Raw genomic sequence first — 19,780 nt, forward strand, 5'->3', positions numbered from 1 at the left:
TCAGCCAGTACAACGTAGTAATAGAGAGATATGTGCTGATGGATATGTGTCTGTGTGCGAGTGTATACCCGTCCTTTTTTCCCCCTAAGGTAAGTCTTTCCGCTCCCGGGATTGGAATGACTCCTTACCCTCTCCCTTAAAACCCACATCCTTTCGTCTTTCCCTCTCCTTCCCTCTTTCCTGACGAAGCAACCGTTGGTTGCGAAAGCTAGAATTCCGTGTGTATGTTTGTGTTTCTATCGACCTGCCAGCACTTTCGTTCGGTAAGTCACATCATCTTTGTTTATATATATATACAATAGGGAAACAGAGAGAGAGAGAGAGAGAGAGAGAGAGAGAGAGAGAGAGAGATATTCCAGTTCATTAAAGGATACATCCAAAAGCTACCCAAGTTTTCATTCTTTTTTCGTGTAGCTGTTAATAACTCAATGCTTCTACTATTTGGTGAGTTATCTCCTTTACATCTAAATTATTTACAATAAGGTCATTTAAATATTTTGTGTGCTTGAACATTTTTGTATGTTTAACATATGTGTATACTTTCATGTCATCACCATGTAACATGTAATCCCATTAGTTCATAATATGGTTCTCACTGTGATGAAAATACAGGATGGCATAACACATATATGGCTACTGTTGTCATGTATAGTAACCAGTGTGTGTTTTTGTGACTTTTGTTTGTGTGAATGTGTGTGAGTTTTCTTCATCTGATGAAGGGCTTAGTCCAAAAGCTCAATATTTCTCAAATTCAGTTTCATTGTACCTGCCTTTGACTCAATGCCTCCTCTATGTCATGGGTAGCAATCCATCCTTTTCATATTATTCAAAAATTCTGCAACTGCTTCTCTTTCTTGCTTTAAATTTCCTCATTCCTCCTCCTCTTTTTGTTTTCCTGTGTCCTAACTGATGACCTAATAAAGGGCTCCTAAGGAACTTCCAATGAATCTAGTGTTTAAATGTTTTTCTCTATCATCTATGGTTAGTACTTTGGTACTGATGATACGTATATTTTTAGCAGAATTCCAGAAAAGATAAAGCAACAAATTATGTGCAGTTTTAGCAGTAAGCACAGCCTTGTGTAATATAAATGTGCAACTTTTCACAAACAGTAATTAATATTCTTACATGTACAAATCTTACCATAATTACTACAAAAATTTCTACTATTCAAGGGACAGCAAAGAGTGACACACATAAAAGTTACAGAATCAGTAGCATTCAGAGCTCAAGGTTTCTTCAACTAGTAAAGAAAGATTACGAAAATAAGAATACTGAGCAAATAGTTCAAAAATTTACTTCTACATCTGCTGCCTCTTATAAGTAGATTTTTTTGATCTGCATTCAACTGTATTTTAATTATGGTGATGATTTTATTTACAGACTTGTTATACAATAGATAATAAATAACATAGGAACCCATTTAACATCTATTCACAATGTTGTGAGCAACAACAGGTACTATTGTATAATGTTTACATTATGTATTGTAATTGTAACATTTATATTCAGCATTGTAGGCCACACACAGAATTATTGGATTTGCATTCATTTCTTTCATGATACATAGATGCAGCTCTCAAATGATGAAGAAGAGTGACACTAATGCAATCTAACTATTTATTCTAGTTTTTGGTATATGTCTGCCTTAAAAAAGTAGAGAGAAAATAATCATAGCCTCCAGTAGCATCATACTAACACTCAATTCAAATGCTGTGTACAATACATCACACAATGAACTCTCAATTCCTAATTATTTTGTACTAAAGTTTTAATTACATTCCTGTAACAATTACTTGACCTGGAGTTATATCCTCGCTTTAAAGAATAGATAGACAGACAGATAGATACCTTTGTTCCGCATGGTACACAATGATGTATTCGGGAACGATACTTTTGTTTGGTGGAGTTGTGACATGTACATATACAAGTATCACTGCCATATTTGTCTTCTTGATCAGGAACAATTAATGTTTCCATTTGATCATCATCTCCCAAGTTGTCACTGTCAACTTCAGCACAACCCATCTCATCAAAATCAGTCGACAGACTAAAAACGGAAAGTAGGCTTGTACTGATACATGCAATAATGAATTAAACTCCACTGTCACACATGAACAGCTGCATTGAAAATTTATTTTCTGTAAGTCTATCAAAATAAATGTTTTATACCTGTCTGGAAGGTGCTCTTGTGGTATAATTTCCAATAAACTTTCAATGAGAAAGCTGTTACCTCTCAATAATGGTAAAACAGCACTGCGCACATCATTCATGGTTACATTTGTTTGTGTGCTCAGAAGTGTAAGAGCAGTGTAGATTTTGCGTAGCTGTTGTGGCTGTCTTTTAAAATATACCTAGAAACGAAATAATAATAATAAAAATGATGATTAGAATCTGAAATGTGAAGTTTAGTTAACAATTACATATGAAAGAAAACTTTATAATATAAAAAAATTAGTAAAACACATTTTTGGTGTTTACAGAAAACATTAAGAAGTGGTACATAATTAAATGGTAAAGTGTGCTAGTTATGCGAGATGTGGAGGTAGAAAAGAACATTGGCATAATGGAGATCCATTGCATAGAACATGAGTGTACATTTAACACAGAACAGATGACTCAACAAGATGCAGTAGAGCACCCTTTCAACAACATGTACAGCATGAACAGCTGCAAGAACAGAATCCTGGCACAGAAAATGAGGTTTCTGCACAACGAAACCAGAATGTCAAAAGTGATCAAGTTAACTGAAATAGTGATCAAATGGAGATATCTGTGAATGTTCAACCTTTTCATTATGCACAAGGGCTCCCACCTGTTGGGCATCACTGTAAAAATATCAACAAATGAATGTAGCAGTGTGCAGCAGCTTGTGACTGCCAGAATTCACAGAAGTAGTTGGTTTGTTATATTGTACTGCATAACTGATTATTATTATTATTATTATTATTATTATTATTATTGTTATTTTGCATAGTAGTTCTCGAATTATCAGTTTATCTATTACAACAGTAAATATCACAAAATTATTTATTTTAGTCCATAAAAAGAAACGAAATGTTCAAAGCATGTACTGAAAATGGATACATACATCTATATAAATCATGTGTCTAAAATCATTAAAAACCACTTACGAGCATAAAGAAAAATTTTCTTTCATCCAGAAAAAATTCAGGTCTGAAAGGGTTAAGGAATTTTTAACATGGGGAACACCATCCTCAATCCAGTCCATCAGAAAAATTTATGAAAGATATTGAAAGACTTTGTTGTACATATTGTTCAACCAGATATACCACCTGTGCTAAAATGATAACAGAATTTTTGCTTATATTAAATGAATTGCCACATTTACCTGGTGGATTTACCTTGTCAAACAAGGGATTTATCAAAGAACCATTGTTAAAGCTGCATAAGTGGCCTGATGGGGTAATTTACAACAGTGACATTGTTCAAGCAAGGGAAGAGAAGCAATTACTTAAAGAAAGAGTAGAATAAAAAGTAAAAGAGCATAATACAAAATGATGCTACCTATCACAACTGATATTTTTACATTTTATAAAATGTTATTAGTAGAACCTAATCTCAACTTAGACATACATCTCTAAGGTTTAAACTGATTACTTGACAACAAAGTGTCACAAGACTTTATAAGAATAGAGTAAAATGAGAAGGAGAGAATAATGCCTAAACATTACCTCTTAAAAATAATTCAGTAACTTTTAAGCAAGAACAACAATGGGTCAAACAGGTTCTTTCAGTGGCTATGGCTAACATCAACACAGTGGAAGAAATAAAACCAAGCAGGAGTATTACTGGAGAGTTTAAAATGAAAATCACACAAATCTAATATATTAATGATGGAACAATGGAGTCAGTTACAAGGTATTTTACTAACATACTTGTAAGAATCTGAGGTATGAGACATGGTATAGGCAAAAATTCATACAAGAAGATGAATAATTTTTTTCATAAATACATCAGTCCTTGTAAAATCACAGACATACCACATCCAAAGGCATTGTTTATAAAAGATCCCATAAATGTCACAGACAAAGGACTATACAACATAGATTTAATTAAGAGATTTATTATGTACAAATTAGATCTCAGGGATTCACGATTTGTGTGAATTTTGTAGAGCGACACCTATGAGGCCCTAGTCGATCATAATAGTCTTCAGATTTTGGTCTCTGTACAACAATCCTTCATGTTTTACTATTCTGTCTACTGTAAATTATATTTCCCTCTACTACTCCTACCTTTTTCAGTGAACCACTGATACATACTCAGTACAGATTTTATTTCATTTTTATTTTTTTCTTCCCCCTCATAACGTAATAATCTAAATCATTTGATTCAGGTACAGGAGACAAGTCAAATTGTGGTAAAATTTGACCATAAACAAAGAACAGCTGAGATTATCAGACAGCATAATAATAATAATAATAATAATAATAATAATACAATTTCATTATATATGCGTACAATAAAATATAACACTTAATTACCCCTTGCTCAAATTATCATTCATCCTCTATGAATTCTTCTGTTGAGTAGTAACATTTCTCTCACACAATCTGCTGTAGCCTTATTTTTAAAATTTCTGGCTTCATATTAAATATGTTTCTGCCCATTAACTTGTTATGCATTGTCGTCCTCATATACTGTGGAGTCCGTGCATGTAATTTCAACTGGTGTGTGGGTAGCATAAAATTATTTTTATCTCTTGTGTTGTATGTATCGTTAACATGATTCTCCTTGAGTATTTTGTCTGCTGTATAGGAAGATTATAATTTCATAACTGTATATGGAGGGAACAGTTAGGATTTGAAATGTCCAAAATAATGGGTGACAATACTCTGTTTGGTGTGCAGTAGACATGTATCAACAATTTTCTTTTGCAGTTTCAGTATTCGAGATACACTACTTGAATGTCCCCAGAAAATTGTCTCATATCTAATGACAGATTCAAAATAACTGTGATAAGCAATTTTTCACGTACTTAAGTCAGGGGACTTTGCTAGTATTTGAATTGTAAATGCAAAACTGCTTAGTTTATTTGATATGAAATCAATCTATGTATTCCGGCTTAAGTTCTTGTCCACATTTAGTCCCAGGAATTTTACTGTGTCGACTTCTTTCATAGGTTGATTGTTATGTCGTATTTTAAGTTGCACACATTTTGAATGTTTGGTTTTGAAATGTACCATATGGGTTTTTGCAATGTTCAGTTTCAACCCATTTAATGGAACCAGTTTTCTAAGATATCCAGTGTGCTTACAATGGATCTCGGAATTTTTTCTGCATCGACATCTTCAATTAAAACAAAAGTATCATCTGTCTAGTTCATCATCTTCTCCTTCCAAGGATTAGGTGTTCCAGCCTGTTATCATCTCTCCATCTCTTACAAGGTCTACCTAGTTATCTCTTTCCAGTCAACCAATAATTCATTATCTTTTTTGGCAATCTATCGTCTATTACTCTACCAATGTGGTCCTTCCATTTCAATCTATTCTCTTCTACCTTGTCATTAACTGAGAAGATTTTTAAATCTGATCTTATTTTGACCTTTTTATTACAGCCCCATATGTGTAGCATGACCTTTATTACTGATGCCTGTATACATGTGTTTTCTTTTTTGTTACTGTCCATGATTCAGAACAATATACATGAGTAGTTACAGCCCATCAACTTTATAGAAATTTATTTCTTCAGTGCAAGTATTAAACAGGTGATTTATCAAAGATAACAGTACAGTAACTTATAAAATATATCCAGTAACACCAAAGTCTTAAATGATCTAAGAGTTGCAAATTTATTTGCCCTTTACCTAAAGTTAGAGGTGAAGTATCTTATATGATGCTGGTTTTTATTCCCTATGTTCTTCCAATTGTTCTGCAGATAGCTTGAGATATATATATATATATATATTAATGTGCTTCTCAATGTCTTTGTCATGGTTAAAACTAATATCACATTCTCGGTAATTGAAATGGGATACTTGTTCTAAAATTTTCTGTTATTATTTTTAAACTGACTGGATTCTTCTCTTTGAAAGTCAGTGTCTTTGTCTTATTTGGAGATATAGTTAAGTTGTAGTATATTGCCTTTTGGCTCAATCTGCATACTGCTCTTTGTAAATTATCTTCTGTTTCCCATATAACTATCTGGTCATCAGTACATAACAAGGTATTTAATGGTATACTAGAGCCTACTTTAATTCCAAACTAAATTTCATCTTTCTACTTCCTAACTTGGTCATCAATATATAAATTAAATAAAGTGGGTAATAGATTACACCCTTGTCTAACACCTTGATTTAAGCCAAATTCCTGACATTTTTCAATAATATGTCTTACCAAAAATATCTTATCATTATATGAACATCCCTTTCTGATGCCCTATTATTCTTTGGAGATTACTGTACCACTTATACTTTATAGTCTCTGATTAAGAATAGTTATGAACAAACTAGTTATTAACCAATTATTGTATGAAGGACATTCAGATTACTGAGACTTAAATTCGCATCACCTGACATCACTAACCTCTACACAAACATACCTGTCAAAGAAACAATAGAATTTATTAAGAACAACTTGCTTAAGCACAAAAAAAACTTGAGTTTACCAGAAATGTATAACTTGACTGATTTGTTAACACTAGCACAATCACATAAGCTTTTCTTTTAATGACAAAATGTACCACCACATCTCTTCCTAAACAACTGGACTGATTTCAACCACACATGGCACATAATGTCATAAACACTAAGGTGTGTGAAAAACTGTCACGTTATGCATGACATACAAAGTTATTACTTCTTTACTACCGACTCTAACTGCAACATATTTCGCAGATAGTATCCACATACACTGCTCAATGCACCTAGAAAATTATATCATGGTACCACTCACAGCTCTGGAGATATGAGTCATAACACTGAGATGTATGAAAAAATGCCACATCATGCATGACGTTTGAATATGTTTATTCTTTACCACTAAGATACTCCTACAGTCAAGTCAATTTATGGAAATCTTTGACACCTGGCAGCATTTCTCACAGCTTTCAACTGTGAAGCACAAATGGCTGTAGGCAAAACCGGTAGCCATTTACGGAGCAATGAAGAGGCGCTGCCATAGCGACATTTATGAAATATGTTGTAGACACTGAAAGCAGCTGTGCAGAAAATCCAGGATGGAATGTAACAATATTCTGAGAAGGAAAGTTGTTACTCACCATATAGCGGAGATGCTGAGTTGCAGATAGGCAAAACAAAAAAGTAAAATCTTTTTGTTGTGCCTATCTGCAAATCAGCATCTTAGCTATATGGTGAATAGCAACTTTCCTCCTCAGAATATTGTTACAAAACCTCCTCCCATCTAGAAAAGCACAAACAGATTCATATAGAACAATCCTCAACAGGATACACAAAATCTCTTTAGAAATAGCTGACCAATCTGATGAACTAAATACTATTAAAGTATTACTGTGTAGGCTCTCATGGCCAGAGTCAGTTCACATAAAAGTTTATTGAATATCCTACTGCACCATAATGAGTAGTAGACCCAGAAGAGGACCACTGAAACTATGGCCAAAATGTTTGTTTCTCCAGTATAGTTTATTGCATTATGTCCTGTAATGCCTTTCCTGCTCCAAGTCATCCCGTTTGACGTCCTACCCCCCTTAATGCCTGTTTGAGTGGACCAAACAAGTGATAGTCAGAAGGGGCAAGATCGGGACTATATGGAGGATGACTTCAACTTTTGAGTTTCTTGAGCATTTCAGCAGTGTGGGCAGCAGTATATGGACAGGCATTGTCATGCAACAACACAACACTTTTTGACAGCAATCCTCGGAGTTTGCTTCAAACTGCAGGCTTTAGCCTGGCAGTCAGCATCTCACTGTAATATACACTGTTTACTGTTGTGCCCCTTTCCCCATAATGTTCCAGTAATGGAGCATGTGCATCTCAAAAAACCATAAGCATCAGTTTTCCTGTGGGTGGTTGGGTCTTGAACTTTTTCTTGTGTGGCAAATTTGGATGTTTCCATTCCATACTCTGCCATTTACTCTCCGGCTCATAATTACGGATACATGTTTCATCACCAGTAATGATCCTGTCTAAGGAGCTGTCCCCTTCGTTATTATAACGATCCAAATGTTTTTTGCAGATGTCCAAGTGCATTTGTTTATGCAACTGTGTGAGTTGTTTTGGGCCCATCTTGCACAAACTTTATGAAACCCAAGTCTGTTTTGGATGATTTCGTAGGCAGAACCATGACTGATTTGCAGCCGATGTACCACATCATCAATAGTTAATTGCCTGTCATTTCATGTGAATGCTCAATTGTTTCTTCATTTGTGGCGGTAAACGGTCATCCGGCTCCTTCATCGTGAGTAACACTTATACGACCATTTTGGAAGTTTTCAATTCATTCGTAGACACTCTGTTGTGGCAAAACACTGTTCCCGTACTGTACTGCAAGTCTTTGATGAATTTTGGCCCCTGATATGCCTTCCGACCACAAAATTCGGATCACTGAACATTGCTCTTCTTTGGTGCAAATAGACAGCAGAGCAGCCATAATTAACAGCAAGGCAGCGATAACGAAACTAACCTAGTAGCTTGTAAATTGCAAAGATATAACAACAAATAAACAAAGCATGCACCTTTCCCACCGCCCCCCCCCCCCCCCCCTACTGACTGGTTTGATGCGGCCCGCCACGAATTCCTTTCCTGTGCTAACCTCTTCATCTCAGAGTAGCACTTGCAACCTACGTCCTCAATTATTTGCTTGACATATTCCAATCTCTGTCTTCCTCTACAGTTTTTGCCCTCTACAGCTCCCTCTAGTACCATGGAAGTCATTCCCTCATGTCTTAGCAGATGTCCTATCATCCTGTCCCTTCTCCTTATCAGTGTTTTCCACATATTCCTTTCCTCTCCGATTCTGCGTAGAACCTCCTCATTCCTTACCTTATCAGTCCACCTAATTTTCAACATTCATCTATAGCACCACATCTCAAATGCTTCGATTCTCTTCTGTTCCGGTTTTCCCACAGTCCATGCTTCACTACCATACAATGCTGTACTCCAGACGTACATCCTCAGAAATTTCTTCCTCGAATTAAGGCCGGTATTTGATATTAGTAGACTTCTCTTGGCCAGAAATGCCTTTATTGCCATAGCTAGTCTGCTTTTGATGTCCTCCTTGCTCCGTCCATCATTGATTATTTCACTGCCTAGGTAGCAGCATTCCTTAACTTCATTGACTTCGTGACCATCAATCCTGATGTTAAGTTTCTCGCTGTTCTCATTTTTACTACTTCTCATTACCTTCGTCTTTCTCCGATTTACTCTCAAACCATACTGTGTACTCATTAGACTGTTCATTCCGTTCAGCAGATCATTTAATTCTTCTTCACTTTCACTCAAGATAGCAATGTCATCAGCGAATCGTATCATTGATACCCTTTCACCTTGTATTTTAATTCCACTGCTGAACCTTTCTTTTATTTCCATCATTGCTTCCTCGATGTACAGATTGATGAGTAGGGGCGAAAGGCTACAGCCTTGTCTTACACCCTTCTTAATACGAGCACTTCGTTCTTGATCGTCCACTCTTATTATTCCCTCTTGGTTGTTGTACATATTGTATATGACCCGTCTCTCCCTATAGCTTACCCCTACTTTTTTCAGAATCTCGAACAGCTTGCACCATTTTATATTGTCGAACGCTTTTTCCAGGTCGACAAATCCTATGAAGGTGTCTTGATTTTTCTTTAGCCTCGCTTCCATTATTAGCCATAACGTCAGAATTGCCTCCCTCGTCCCTTTACTTTTCCTAAAGCCAAACTGATCGTCACCTAGCGCATTCTCAATTTTCTTTTCCATTCTTCTGTATATTATTCTTGTAAGCAGCTTCGATGCATGAGCTGTTAAGCTGATTGTGCGATAATTCTCGCACTTGTCAGCTCTTGCCGTCTTCGGAATTGTGTGGATGATGCTTTTCCGAAAGTCAGATGGTATGTAGACTCATATATTCTACACACCAACGTGAATAGTCATTTTGTTGCCACTTCCCCCAATGATTTTAGAAATTCTGATGGAATGTTATCTATCCCTTCTGCCTTATTTGACCGTAAGTCCTCCAAAGATCTTTTAAATTCCGATTCTAATACTGGATCCCCTATCTCTTCTAAATCGAATCCTGTTTCTTCTTCTATCACATCAGACAAATCTTCACCCTCATAGAGGCTTTCAATGTATTCTGTACACCTATCTGCTATCTCCTCTGCATTTAACAGTGGAATTCCCGTTGCACTCTTAATGTTACTACCGTTGCTTTTAATGTCACCAAAGGTTGTTTTGACTTTCCTGTATGCTGAGTCTGTCCTTCCGACAATCATTTCTTTTTCGATGTCTTCACATTTTTCCTGCAGCCATTTCGTCTTAGCTTCCCTGCACTTCCTATTTATTTCATTCCTCAGCGACTTGTATTTCTGTATTCCTGATTTTCCCGGAACATGTTTGTACTTCCTCCTTTCATCAATCAACTGAAGTATTTCTTCTGTTACCCATGGTTTCTTCGCAGCTACCTTCTTGGTACCTATGTTTTCCTTCCCAACTTCTGTGATGGCCCTTTTTAGAGATGTCCATTCCTCTTCAACTGTACTGCCTACTGCGCTATTCCTTATTGCTGTATCTATAGCGTTAGAGAACTTCAAATGTATCTCGTCATTCCTTAGTACTTCCGTATCCCACTTCTTTGCGTATTGATTCTTCCTGACTAATGTCTTGAACTTCAGCCTACTCTTCATCACTACTATATTGTGATCTGAGTCTATATCTGCTCCTGGGTACGCCTTAAAATCCAGTATCTGATTTCGGAATCTCTGTCTGACCATGATGTAATCTAATTGAAATCTTCCCGTATCTCCTGGCCTTTTCCAAGTATACCTCCTCCTCTTGTGATTCTTGAATAGGGTATTCGCTATTACTAGCTGAAACTTGTTACAGATCTCAATTAGTCTTTCTCCTCTTTCATTCCTTGTCCCAAGCCCATATTCTCCTGTAACCTTTTCTTCTACTCCTTCCCCTACAACTGCATTCCAGTCGCCCATGACTATTAGATTTTCGTCCCATGCATCATCAACATAAAATGACAGTACTACCAAAATAAACAAAAATATAACTAAATTGTGGATAATAATGACTTACCCTCGTATACAACTCACAAAGTATATTAGCTAAACAAATTTGCTCTTTTGTGCAGGCTAGCTGCAGCATCCAAATTGCAGTCAGTGTTCTAATGATGTACTAATTTAAGACTGAAATATGGATTACACCAATTGAAATTGGGTAAGAGGCCAAAATCCTTATTGGTATAAACAAAAATACATAAAAAAGTGGCTGTTTGCTGTATCTCTGAAAATGCTATAATCCAAGCCACAGAGCTCAACCAATAAATTGGATAAATCATTGTTGACCTTCATGAATCAGCATCCCAGTTTGGAATAGCATAGTGCACCATCCAGGAAATGCATGTACCATGCCAATGGCGAGTCATGTCATGGCAGAACAGTAGAGATCTAGTTAACTGTCATTAGTCAAATGTACAGACATATAGTGCCTGTGTGTCATCCCCAGCAGATGTCCCCTGCAGATATGGACATGGATGTTAATTGTTTGATTCCAGTGCTTATGAAACTGTTTATTGAAGTGCAAGTAATGGACAAAGTGCTCAGACTAGAAGTGGACACGGGTGCAGTTGTGGCACTACTGAACTCACAAACTTACGTAGACTTGGGATCTCTGGCATTATCTCCAGTTACTCAATGTTTCGTGAGTTACATCAAGCACTATAACCTAACTTTGGGGCAATTTAAGGCTGTCACTGAGTATAAATTGTGGTTCATTCCTTCAATTTACTGTGCTGGTCAGTACTGTCAAGTCCTTCGCCACCAGTGTCCACCGCACCTCCACTGTACACTGCCAGTGCAGTTCTACCACGTCACGATGCTAACAGTGCTCTTATTGCTGGTCCTCCCTTATGGTAATTTGCAGAGACCGGGGGGGGGGGGGGGGGGGGGGGGGGGGGGGGGGAACAGGAGGAGTGGGCTCTGCACGTGTCTGCGGCTGCACCAGTTCTGCCCCTATTCACCTGTTTCAGCTCAGAATCTCCTTCTGGTGCCATCATCACCTGCAGCGCCCACCACTGATGCCATGGATGTGTCATCTGTCACTCCAACACATGCATCAGAGGAACGCCCTTTCTCGAAGAAGGGAGGGGTGCAATAGCCCTATACACCTACACACCCCACATTCCTACCTGCATACAAGCCATGGCACCAGCCCACTGGCACACTACACTCAAATACTCTGCAAACAGTACCTCCATGGACCAGCCCCCAGAGACTGCCCACAACTTGTGCACATGGCATTACACCTGCCGTGCTGTCTGCCGGAGCTCTCTTCTATATAAGGACAGTGCAGTAGGTGCCAATCCTCAGATTATGTTCTACTGCTTATTGTGCTGTATCTGTGTTTGTTGTTTACTTAATTGTGGATAAATAAGCCCTTGTTCTTTGTGGCTGCACTATTGTTTGTACCTAGCATCACAACAGAACACTCACACATTTACACAAGCACAAAACACGCACAAATGACCACTGTCTTTGGCCTCTGTGGGTAGACTGTGTGGTAACTTGCCTAACAAGAGCACCAGCACAGTGGTGGGAGTAAGGAGGAGGCATGGAGCAGGAAGGAGGGCAAAGGGCGGAATGGGGGATGATGTAGTGCTGCTTGTGTGAGCATGCAGGGATGTGGTGGGGACAGGGAAGGGGCTGCTAGGTGCTGTCATGATATGTGAGGGTGGTTTTAGGTTGAGTCTGACTGATAGGGTGGCAAAAAAGTGTTTCACTGTAGGGACCGGGAGAAGGAGAGAAATCTTTAACAAGTCCTGTATGATTGAAGTTGAGAGTGGGATTAAAGATAAGGCCTTTGGAAAGGAGTGTTACTTCTGTGGGACTAAGGCTTTTGGAGGAAAGGTTCGTGGCTGTTTTGGGTCTCTGTATGTTCTGCATTCTGTATGGTGGTGAGAGGGTCCTCCATAGTGGAGGATAAAAAATATGCAAAACAACGTAAAATACATAAAAGTGTGGGAAAAACTCATAAAAATCCATAGAAATATGCAGAAAAATCTTTGTGGACAGAATGGATGAGGGAGGGGTGGGGGGTGGGGGGTGGGGGGGGGGGTGTGAAACCTTAGGGAGTAGGGCCATTAGTGAAAGGTGTAAACAAACTAAGAACTCCTCTCCATTGCCCCATAAGAACTCCCTGTTAACATTCCAGAATTTCTTAAGCTTAAACCTTGCCTCACCATCATTCCCCAAATCCCTGAAAATGGAAACCAACCTTACCACTGCAGAAAGAACTGCAATCCACAACCTAAAAACTGATATCAACCTTCTAATCTTATCTGCCAACAAAGGCTCCATCACCATGGTTTCGAACCGCAGCTATTACCTGGTGGAAGAACTCCGCCAGCTGTCAAATTCATCCACCTACAAACCCTGTCACAGTGGCCAGAAACCAACAACAGGATCTCCTCTCCCTCCTCAAATCATTAGGTCCACCCAAGAACCTCTCATCTCTACCCATGGTCTACCTCATTCCTCAATCGGTAACACTACCCACACTCCTACCTTCTACGTACTTCGTAAAGTCCATAAACCTAACCATCCAGTACGCCCCATTGTGTCTGGTTACTGCCCCCACTGAGAGAATCTCTACTCTCACAGAACAACATCTTTAGCCTATTACCTGTAACCTACCTTACTAAACAAAAGACGCCAGCCATTTCCTCCATCTGTTCTCCACAGTTACTGTTCCTTTACCACATGGCTCCCTGCTCAGCACTGTTGATCCCACCTACTCTACACACATCCCCAATGCCCATGGCCTTGCTGCTACGCCCAACTGACTCCACACCTATAACCTCCTTCATGGTCACTCTGACCAACTATATTCTCACCCACAATTACTTCTCCTTTGATGGTATCACATACAACAAATGAAATCTATGGTACAGCAATGGACACCTGCTTGGCACCATCTTATGGTAACCTATTCATGGGCCATTTAGAGCATGACAGTTATGAGGCTGCTAGGCGAACATGAGTGCTCATGCTCGCTTGCTGCATGGGCAGTGAGTGCTCAGGGTAAAATGGGATGGTCAGACGTCACTATGTAGTGCAGGAAAAGTGCAAACTGTGTGCTTTCTTCACAGAAATGGCTGCTTGTTTAGTTCACCGTACCCTTAGATGTAACTATATACACTTAATGACACAGTGCTTAAAGTGGAGAGTAGCTCTTTTTAAATTGATAAAAAGTAGCATTGTGGCCAAATTATGAACTTCAAAGAGAATGTCAGACACAGTAACTTCAACTTACAAGTGATCAATGCAGGATGCCTAGTCACAGTTAGAATTTATACACGTATAGTGTCACAGGGAGCTGCATGATAAATTTCATAAGTCTTGTAGATTCACATAAAATTTTTTGTCAAAACCAATTACCATCACTACTTAAGTCTGCAGCTACTCCACAGTAAACAGAACAAAGACTATCCCCACAAGCTCACTCACAGACTGCAACTTTATAGGTTATCTTTGAATTAGCAGTGCTCAGAAAGTGGCATCAGACATAGATGCTTTAGTGAAATGCAAAATTAGTAGAACTGATTGACATCCAGTATTTTTATGTTTAATGTGTGAATAACATAGTCACAAAATACATGTTGATGTCAGTTTAAACTTCGTCCACAACATTCTTAAGAATTACCTGGTTCCGTACTTAGCTGCCCCGTATTCTTTGCCTCATCAACTGAAAGAAATGTAAGTTTCATTTCACTGTGATATCTCATCAATGAAACCATCTTAGGAAATAAATCCATCATGAAGGCTTTAATTAGCCACCATGAAGTGATACATCTCTGTAGAACTAACAATAGTAACTACAGAATAGACTCATTGACAATAGTTTCTCACACTGAGCTGCCTTGTTCCGATTCCTTCTTGTGCCCCTCCCCTCCCCTTCCCCCACAATTACTCATTGTCAGCCAGCCGATCACTCACTCCTTAAAGGTATGAACGTGAGCCAGCTGGCACGAGCAGAGTAGTAAACAGGCCTGATCTAGAGCAATCCTTCATAACCACCCAGAATCCCAAACCCCTCACCTAGTCAAGATTCATTTACAACATCTTTGTGATCTGGACCAAAGGCGAAGACACCTTATCTACATTCCATCAGAACCTGAATACTTTCTCCCCCATTCACTTTATATGGTCCTCCTCAACCCAAAAAGCCACCTTCCTCGATGTTGACCTCCACCTCAAGGATGGTTACTTCAGTACCTCTGTCCATATAAAACCTACCAACCACCAGCAATACTTCCACATCAACAGCTGCCTCCCATTCCATACCAAGAAGTTCCTGCCACACAACCAATCCCCCCCATCATCATCACATCCACAGTGATGAGCAGTCCCCCTCCAAATATATCAGGTGTCTCCCTGAGGCCTTCGCAGACAAAAATTACCCACCTAACCTAGCAAAGAAACAGATCACCCGTGCCTTACCTCTCCAGTCACCCACCACCTCCCACATACTCATCCTCCAGCCACAAAGGAGTGCTCCCCTCATGACTCAGTATCACCCAGGACTGCAGTAACTGAATTATCAATAGGGTTTTGACTACCTCATTTTGTCCTGAAATTAGGAATAGCCTACACACTATCCTTCCCATCCCTCCCACAATGGTCTACTGGCACCCACCAAACCTACACAATATGCTTACCCATCCATACTCCACCTCTGCCTCAACCCCTTCTTCATGGCTCATATCCCTGAATATAAACCTAAATGCAACGTCTGTCCCATACATCCTCCCACCACCACCAAAATCCCCACCACCACCACAACAGTCATCTCCTATCCCATCAACGGCAGGGCTACCTGTGAAAGCAGTCACGGGATCTACAAAATAAGCTACAACCACTGTACTGCTTTCTGTGTGTGCACAATGACTAACAAACTGTCTGTCCTTATGAATAGCCATCGGCAAACTGTGTCCAAGAGACAGCTGGACCATCCAGTTGCAGGATATGCTGCCATCCACACATCGCTTCATTTCAACAATTGCTTCACTGCATGCACCATTAGGATACCTCCTAACAATAACAACTTTTCTGAATTGCGCAAGTGGGACCTCTCCCTGCAATATAGCCTTTGTTTCCATAATCCCCCTGGCCTCTACCTTTTCTACTCCCAGTCCTCCACTTACCTATCCCCTTCCCTGCCCCTGCTCCATCACAACACAGCCTTCTATTCCACCAATGCACCCACAGTTTTTTTCCCCTTCTTCACTTTTATCCTTCTCCACTCCCCTTTCCCCCCACCCCCCCAAATCTAGCAGCCCTAACCTGTTTCCACCACACCCCTGCATGCTCCCACAAGCAGCATTACAGCTTCCCTCACCCCACTCTGCTATCATCCCCTCCGCATCCCATCCCATATCTCATCCTAATACCTAACATCTGATTGCTGTTCCAATCAGGCACAGTTACAACTCAGAGCAGCCAGAGACAGTGGTCATGTGGGTCTGAGTTGTGCTTGTGGGAATGTGTATGTTTTCTACTTCAGAAGAAGGCCTTTTGGCCAAAAGCTAAAATGTACAGTCTTATACTGGTACCGCGCGTTGCGGAATTGAATCCCCGCCTGACGTCATGGACGTCGGAGACCCACAGAGGTCTCTGCACCATCGTGCCGTAAGCTGTGGCCGCGTGCCTCCTGGCCTGCATTTAGTCAGGGCACCACAGTAGAACACGCGGTTGCAGCGGCCAATAGCGGCGTCCCCGATACAATACTTAAGCGCCTGCCTGTCACTCAGCCTGCCAGTCTAACCTTGTGTACATCTCAGTACATATCGCGTCGCATTAGACAGCGTATTCACTTTCATGTTTTCTTTACGAGGGGACGTGGTTGTCTTGTTTGGTTTTCTTGACTCTGTTGTTCCATTCTTGTTGTTGTCGTAAGGTCCTTCGTTGGTCGTGTCCGTCCTCTCCCATTGTGTTGTTGTTCGTGGGCCGCTCTGCGGGTCCCGCCACGTTTCAGTCACTTCAACCCCTGACTGTTCCGATCGCCGTTACAACACTTGTCACTGTGCCTGTCTGCAACTCAACATCTCCTCTACATGGTGAATAGCAGTCAATCATTTTCAAAATTTTGTTGCCATTCCATCCTGGACTTTCCATTGTTTGCTTTTGACAATGTCGACTTGACTACACATTTTAAAATTTTGAAGGTAGCAGAGATAAAATACAGTGAGTGAAAAGTTATTTACAAATTGTACAGAAACCATACTGTAGTTATAAGAGTCAAATGAAACATGAAAGAGAAGCAGTAATTGAGAAGGAATGAGACAAGGTTATAGCCTATCCCCCATGTTATTCAATCTGAACACTGAACAAGTTGTAAATGAAATTAAAGAAAAATTTGAAGTAGGAATTAAAGTTCAGGGAGAAAATGTAAATCAGGAAACAAGACACTAAAGGAGTAGACAAGTTTTGCTACCTGGGCAGCAAAATAACTGATAATGATCGGTTGTAAAATGCAGACTGAAAATAGCACAAAATTCCTTCTGAAAAAGAGAAATTCATTAACATCTAAAATACATTTAAATATTGGGAAATCTTTTCTGAAGGTGGAATCTAGTCCCTGTATACTCCATCACACAGTGCTTCTCTCTCTCCCCAGCCGCACATTGCTATCACTTCCCCTTCCCTGCCCCATCGAGACTGCTGCTTCCATCCCATGTGATAGTTGCATTCTGCCGGAGTCGACAGTCGTGTGCATGAGGTGTGCTTGCATGTGTGAATGAATGGTGTGTGTTTCTTTTTTTCTGACAAAGGCTGTGGCCAAAACCGTCAAATGGAAACATCACTGGTTTTGAGTTATTACCAATTCATCATCAGACAAACCATTTAAAAACAAACAAAATGCGACTCGTAAGTGACTAAGAAACTAAACTGCAAACCAAAATAACTTCTATATACAACTACACGTACTTGAATACATTATATGGTAACCCATCAACTGTGCAGACTCAAGACAGGCACTCATATATCTGTGCTCTGATTGTCATAACTGAAAGCTACAGTTAACTACATAATGGTATGAAATTGTTAAATCTTAAATTACAAATATAAGGTTAAAAATATGTACAATATAAAAAAACGCTGTGAAGGTAAGTCTTCTGATGTCAAAGCTAGAGAAAAAATCACTTAACTACTAGTGTAGATGAGTTAGACGTGAACTAGAAGCAGAATAGATTATGTATGCTTGCAGAGGCAATCTGTGGTTGGCAAGCTGGTCACTGACAGGCAAGCTCTATAAACCAACTGATAAATAAAGTTAAGTGTAAACTGCACAAAAGGAAACACTACAAAGGTAAAGCCAAAATACAGGGAGAAGACACACTGTAAAAGATCAGAAAATATTTTGAAACATGCTTTGTTACATAAATTGCTTAATTCATTTAACAACTGCTGTGGATACTTTTTTAATTACTTAAAGTTTCAAGCTCTTCAAATGTACCAAATAAATCCATCCACTGGGAATATAATGACAGATATCAAGTTGTTGATCTATGCAACCTACTTTATATCTAATTTTTTTTTACAAAGCCATAATGTTCCCAGCTGACTGTTGGATGATTAAAATCTTCTCCAATGATGACAATATGACTAGGGAATGCACTAGCAATCTTGCGTGTTCTCTAAAGTTTTCAGGGGCAATCTTGAAGATATGCTAAAATCCAGAGCCAGGATCATTACGTATCTTGGTCTGTTTTTCTAAAGACATCACAGTACTGGCCCCCATCACAGAACTGATGACAACCTCTGGATCAAATAGCTCCCTTTATACTGTACCATCAGCTTTAAGAGGTTTCACTAGATGCATTCCCCTGTCCTGATGGAGGCGGAAGAACTGTCAATGTTTACTTGTGAGTGGCAGTAAGCAGCATGAGTCAGTGCTCCTGCAGAGCTAGACTGCAGTGGACATATTCTAGCACTCATGCTGAGAGTTGTCATGTGCTCAGTCATTAGTTGCCCACACCAGCTGTGTGCTGAGTTATTGTCATTCACATATCCCCCAGGGCACAGGTGCTATGCTTCTCACAGTTCTATTTGCACAGCGAGTTAGTCCCATTCACAGGGTTATTTTCCCCAGTTGTTACCAAGTCTCCGATCGAGTCGAGTAGTGGTCTAGTCATGCGTTCTGCAGTTACTAAACCCTTGTACGAATGAAACAATGTTGTGTCTTACCCGTAGGGACTAAACCCGAGAACAGTGGAGTAATTTCCTGTTCATGAATGAGTCGTGGATTACCCCGGAGAGTGAGGATTGTGAAGACTATGGTCCACAAGGCTGATATGTTGAAATGGTTATTTTGCAAATAGATGTGGGATCCAACTGATGGTTGACAATGTCTGATCACATGGGGCTATCCTGGTGGACAAATGCCTATGAGGACACCATAGTGCCCAGTTCACTTCCTAACTTAAGCTGACTGAACATGAATGGATGCACTAAGCTAACAGATTAAAGCCCTAATAGCAGCATCACAGACTACTGGTGACTGCCAGTGGGCAGTTGTTCATTTGTGGGCCATCCAAAATTGTAGGACATGATAATTTTCAGCAAAATTCTG

General features: G+C 39.5%; 1 protein-coding gene across 2 annotated transcripts in view; it reads right to left on the minus strand.

Moving 5' to 3' along the window:
* Positions 1-19,780, minus strand: part of LOC126262864 (uncharacterized) — a 178,413-nt gene that overhangs the window by 39,010 nt on the left and 119,623 nt on the right. For both annotated transcript variants that reach the window (XM_049959731.1, XM_049959730.1), the window contains exons 6-7: positions 2,173-2,354; positions 1,852-2,050 (exon numbers count right to left, since the gene is read on the minus strand). In XM_049959731.1, the coding sequence (XP_049815688.1) occupies positions 1,852-2,050; positions 2,173-2,354 (381 nt within the window). The remainder of the gene's footprint in view (positions 1-1,851; positions 2,051-2,172; positions 2,355-19,780) is intronic.

Source organism: Schistocerca nitens, chromosome 6, assembly GCF_023898315.1.
Source record: "Schistocerca nitens isolate TAMUIC-IGC-003100 chromosome 6, iqSchNite1.1, whole genome shotgun sequence".
Taxonomy (NCBI): domain Eukaryota; kingdom Metazoa; phylum Arthropoda; class Insecta; order Orthoptera; family Acrididae; genus Schistocerca; species Schistocerca nitens.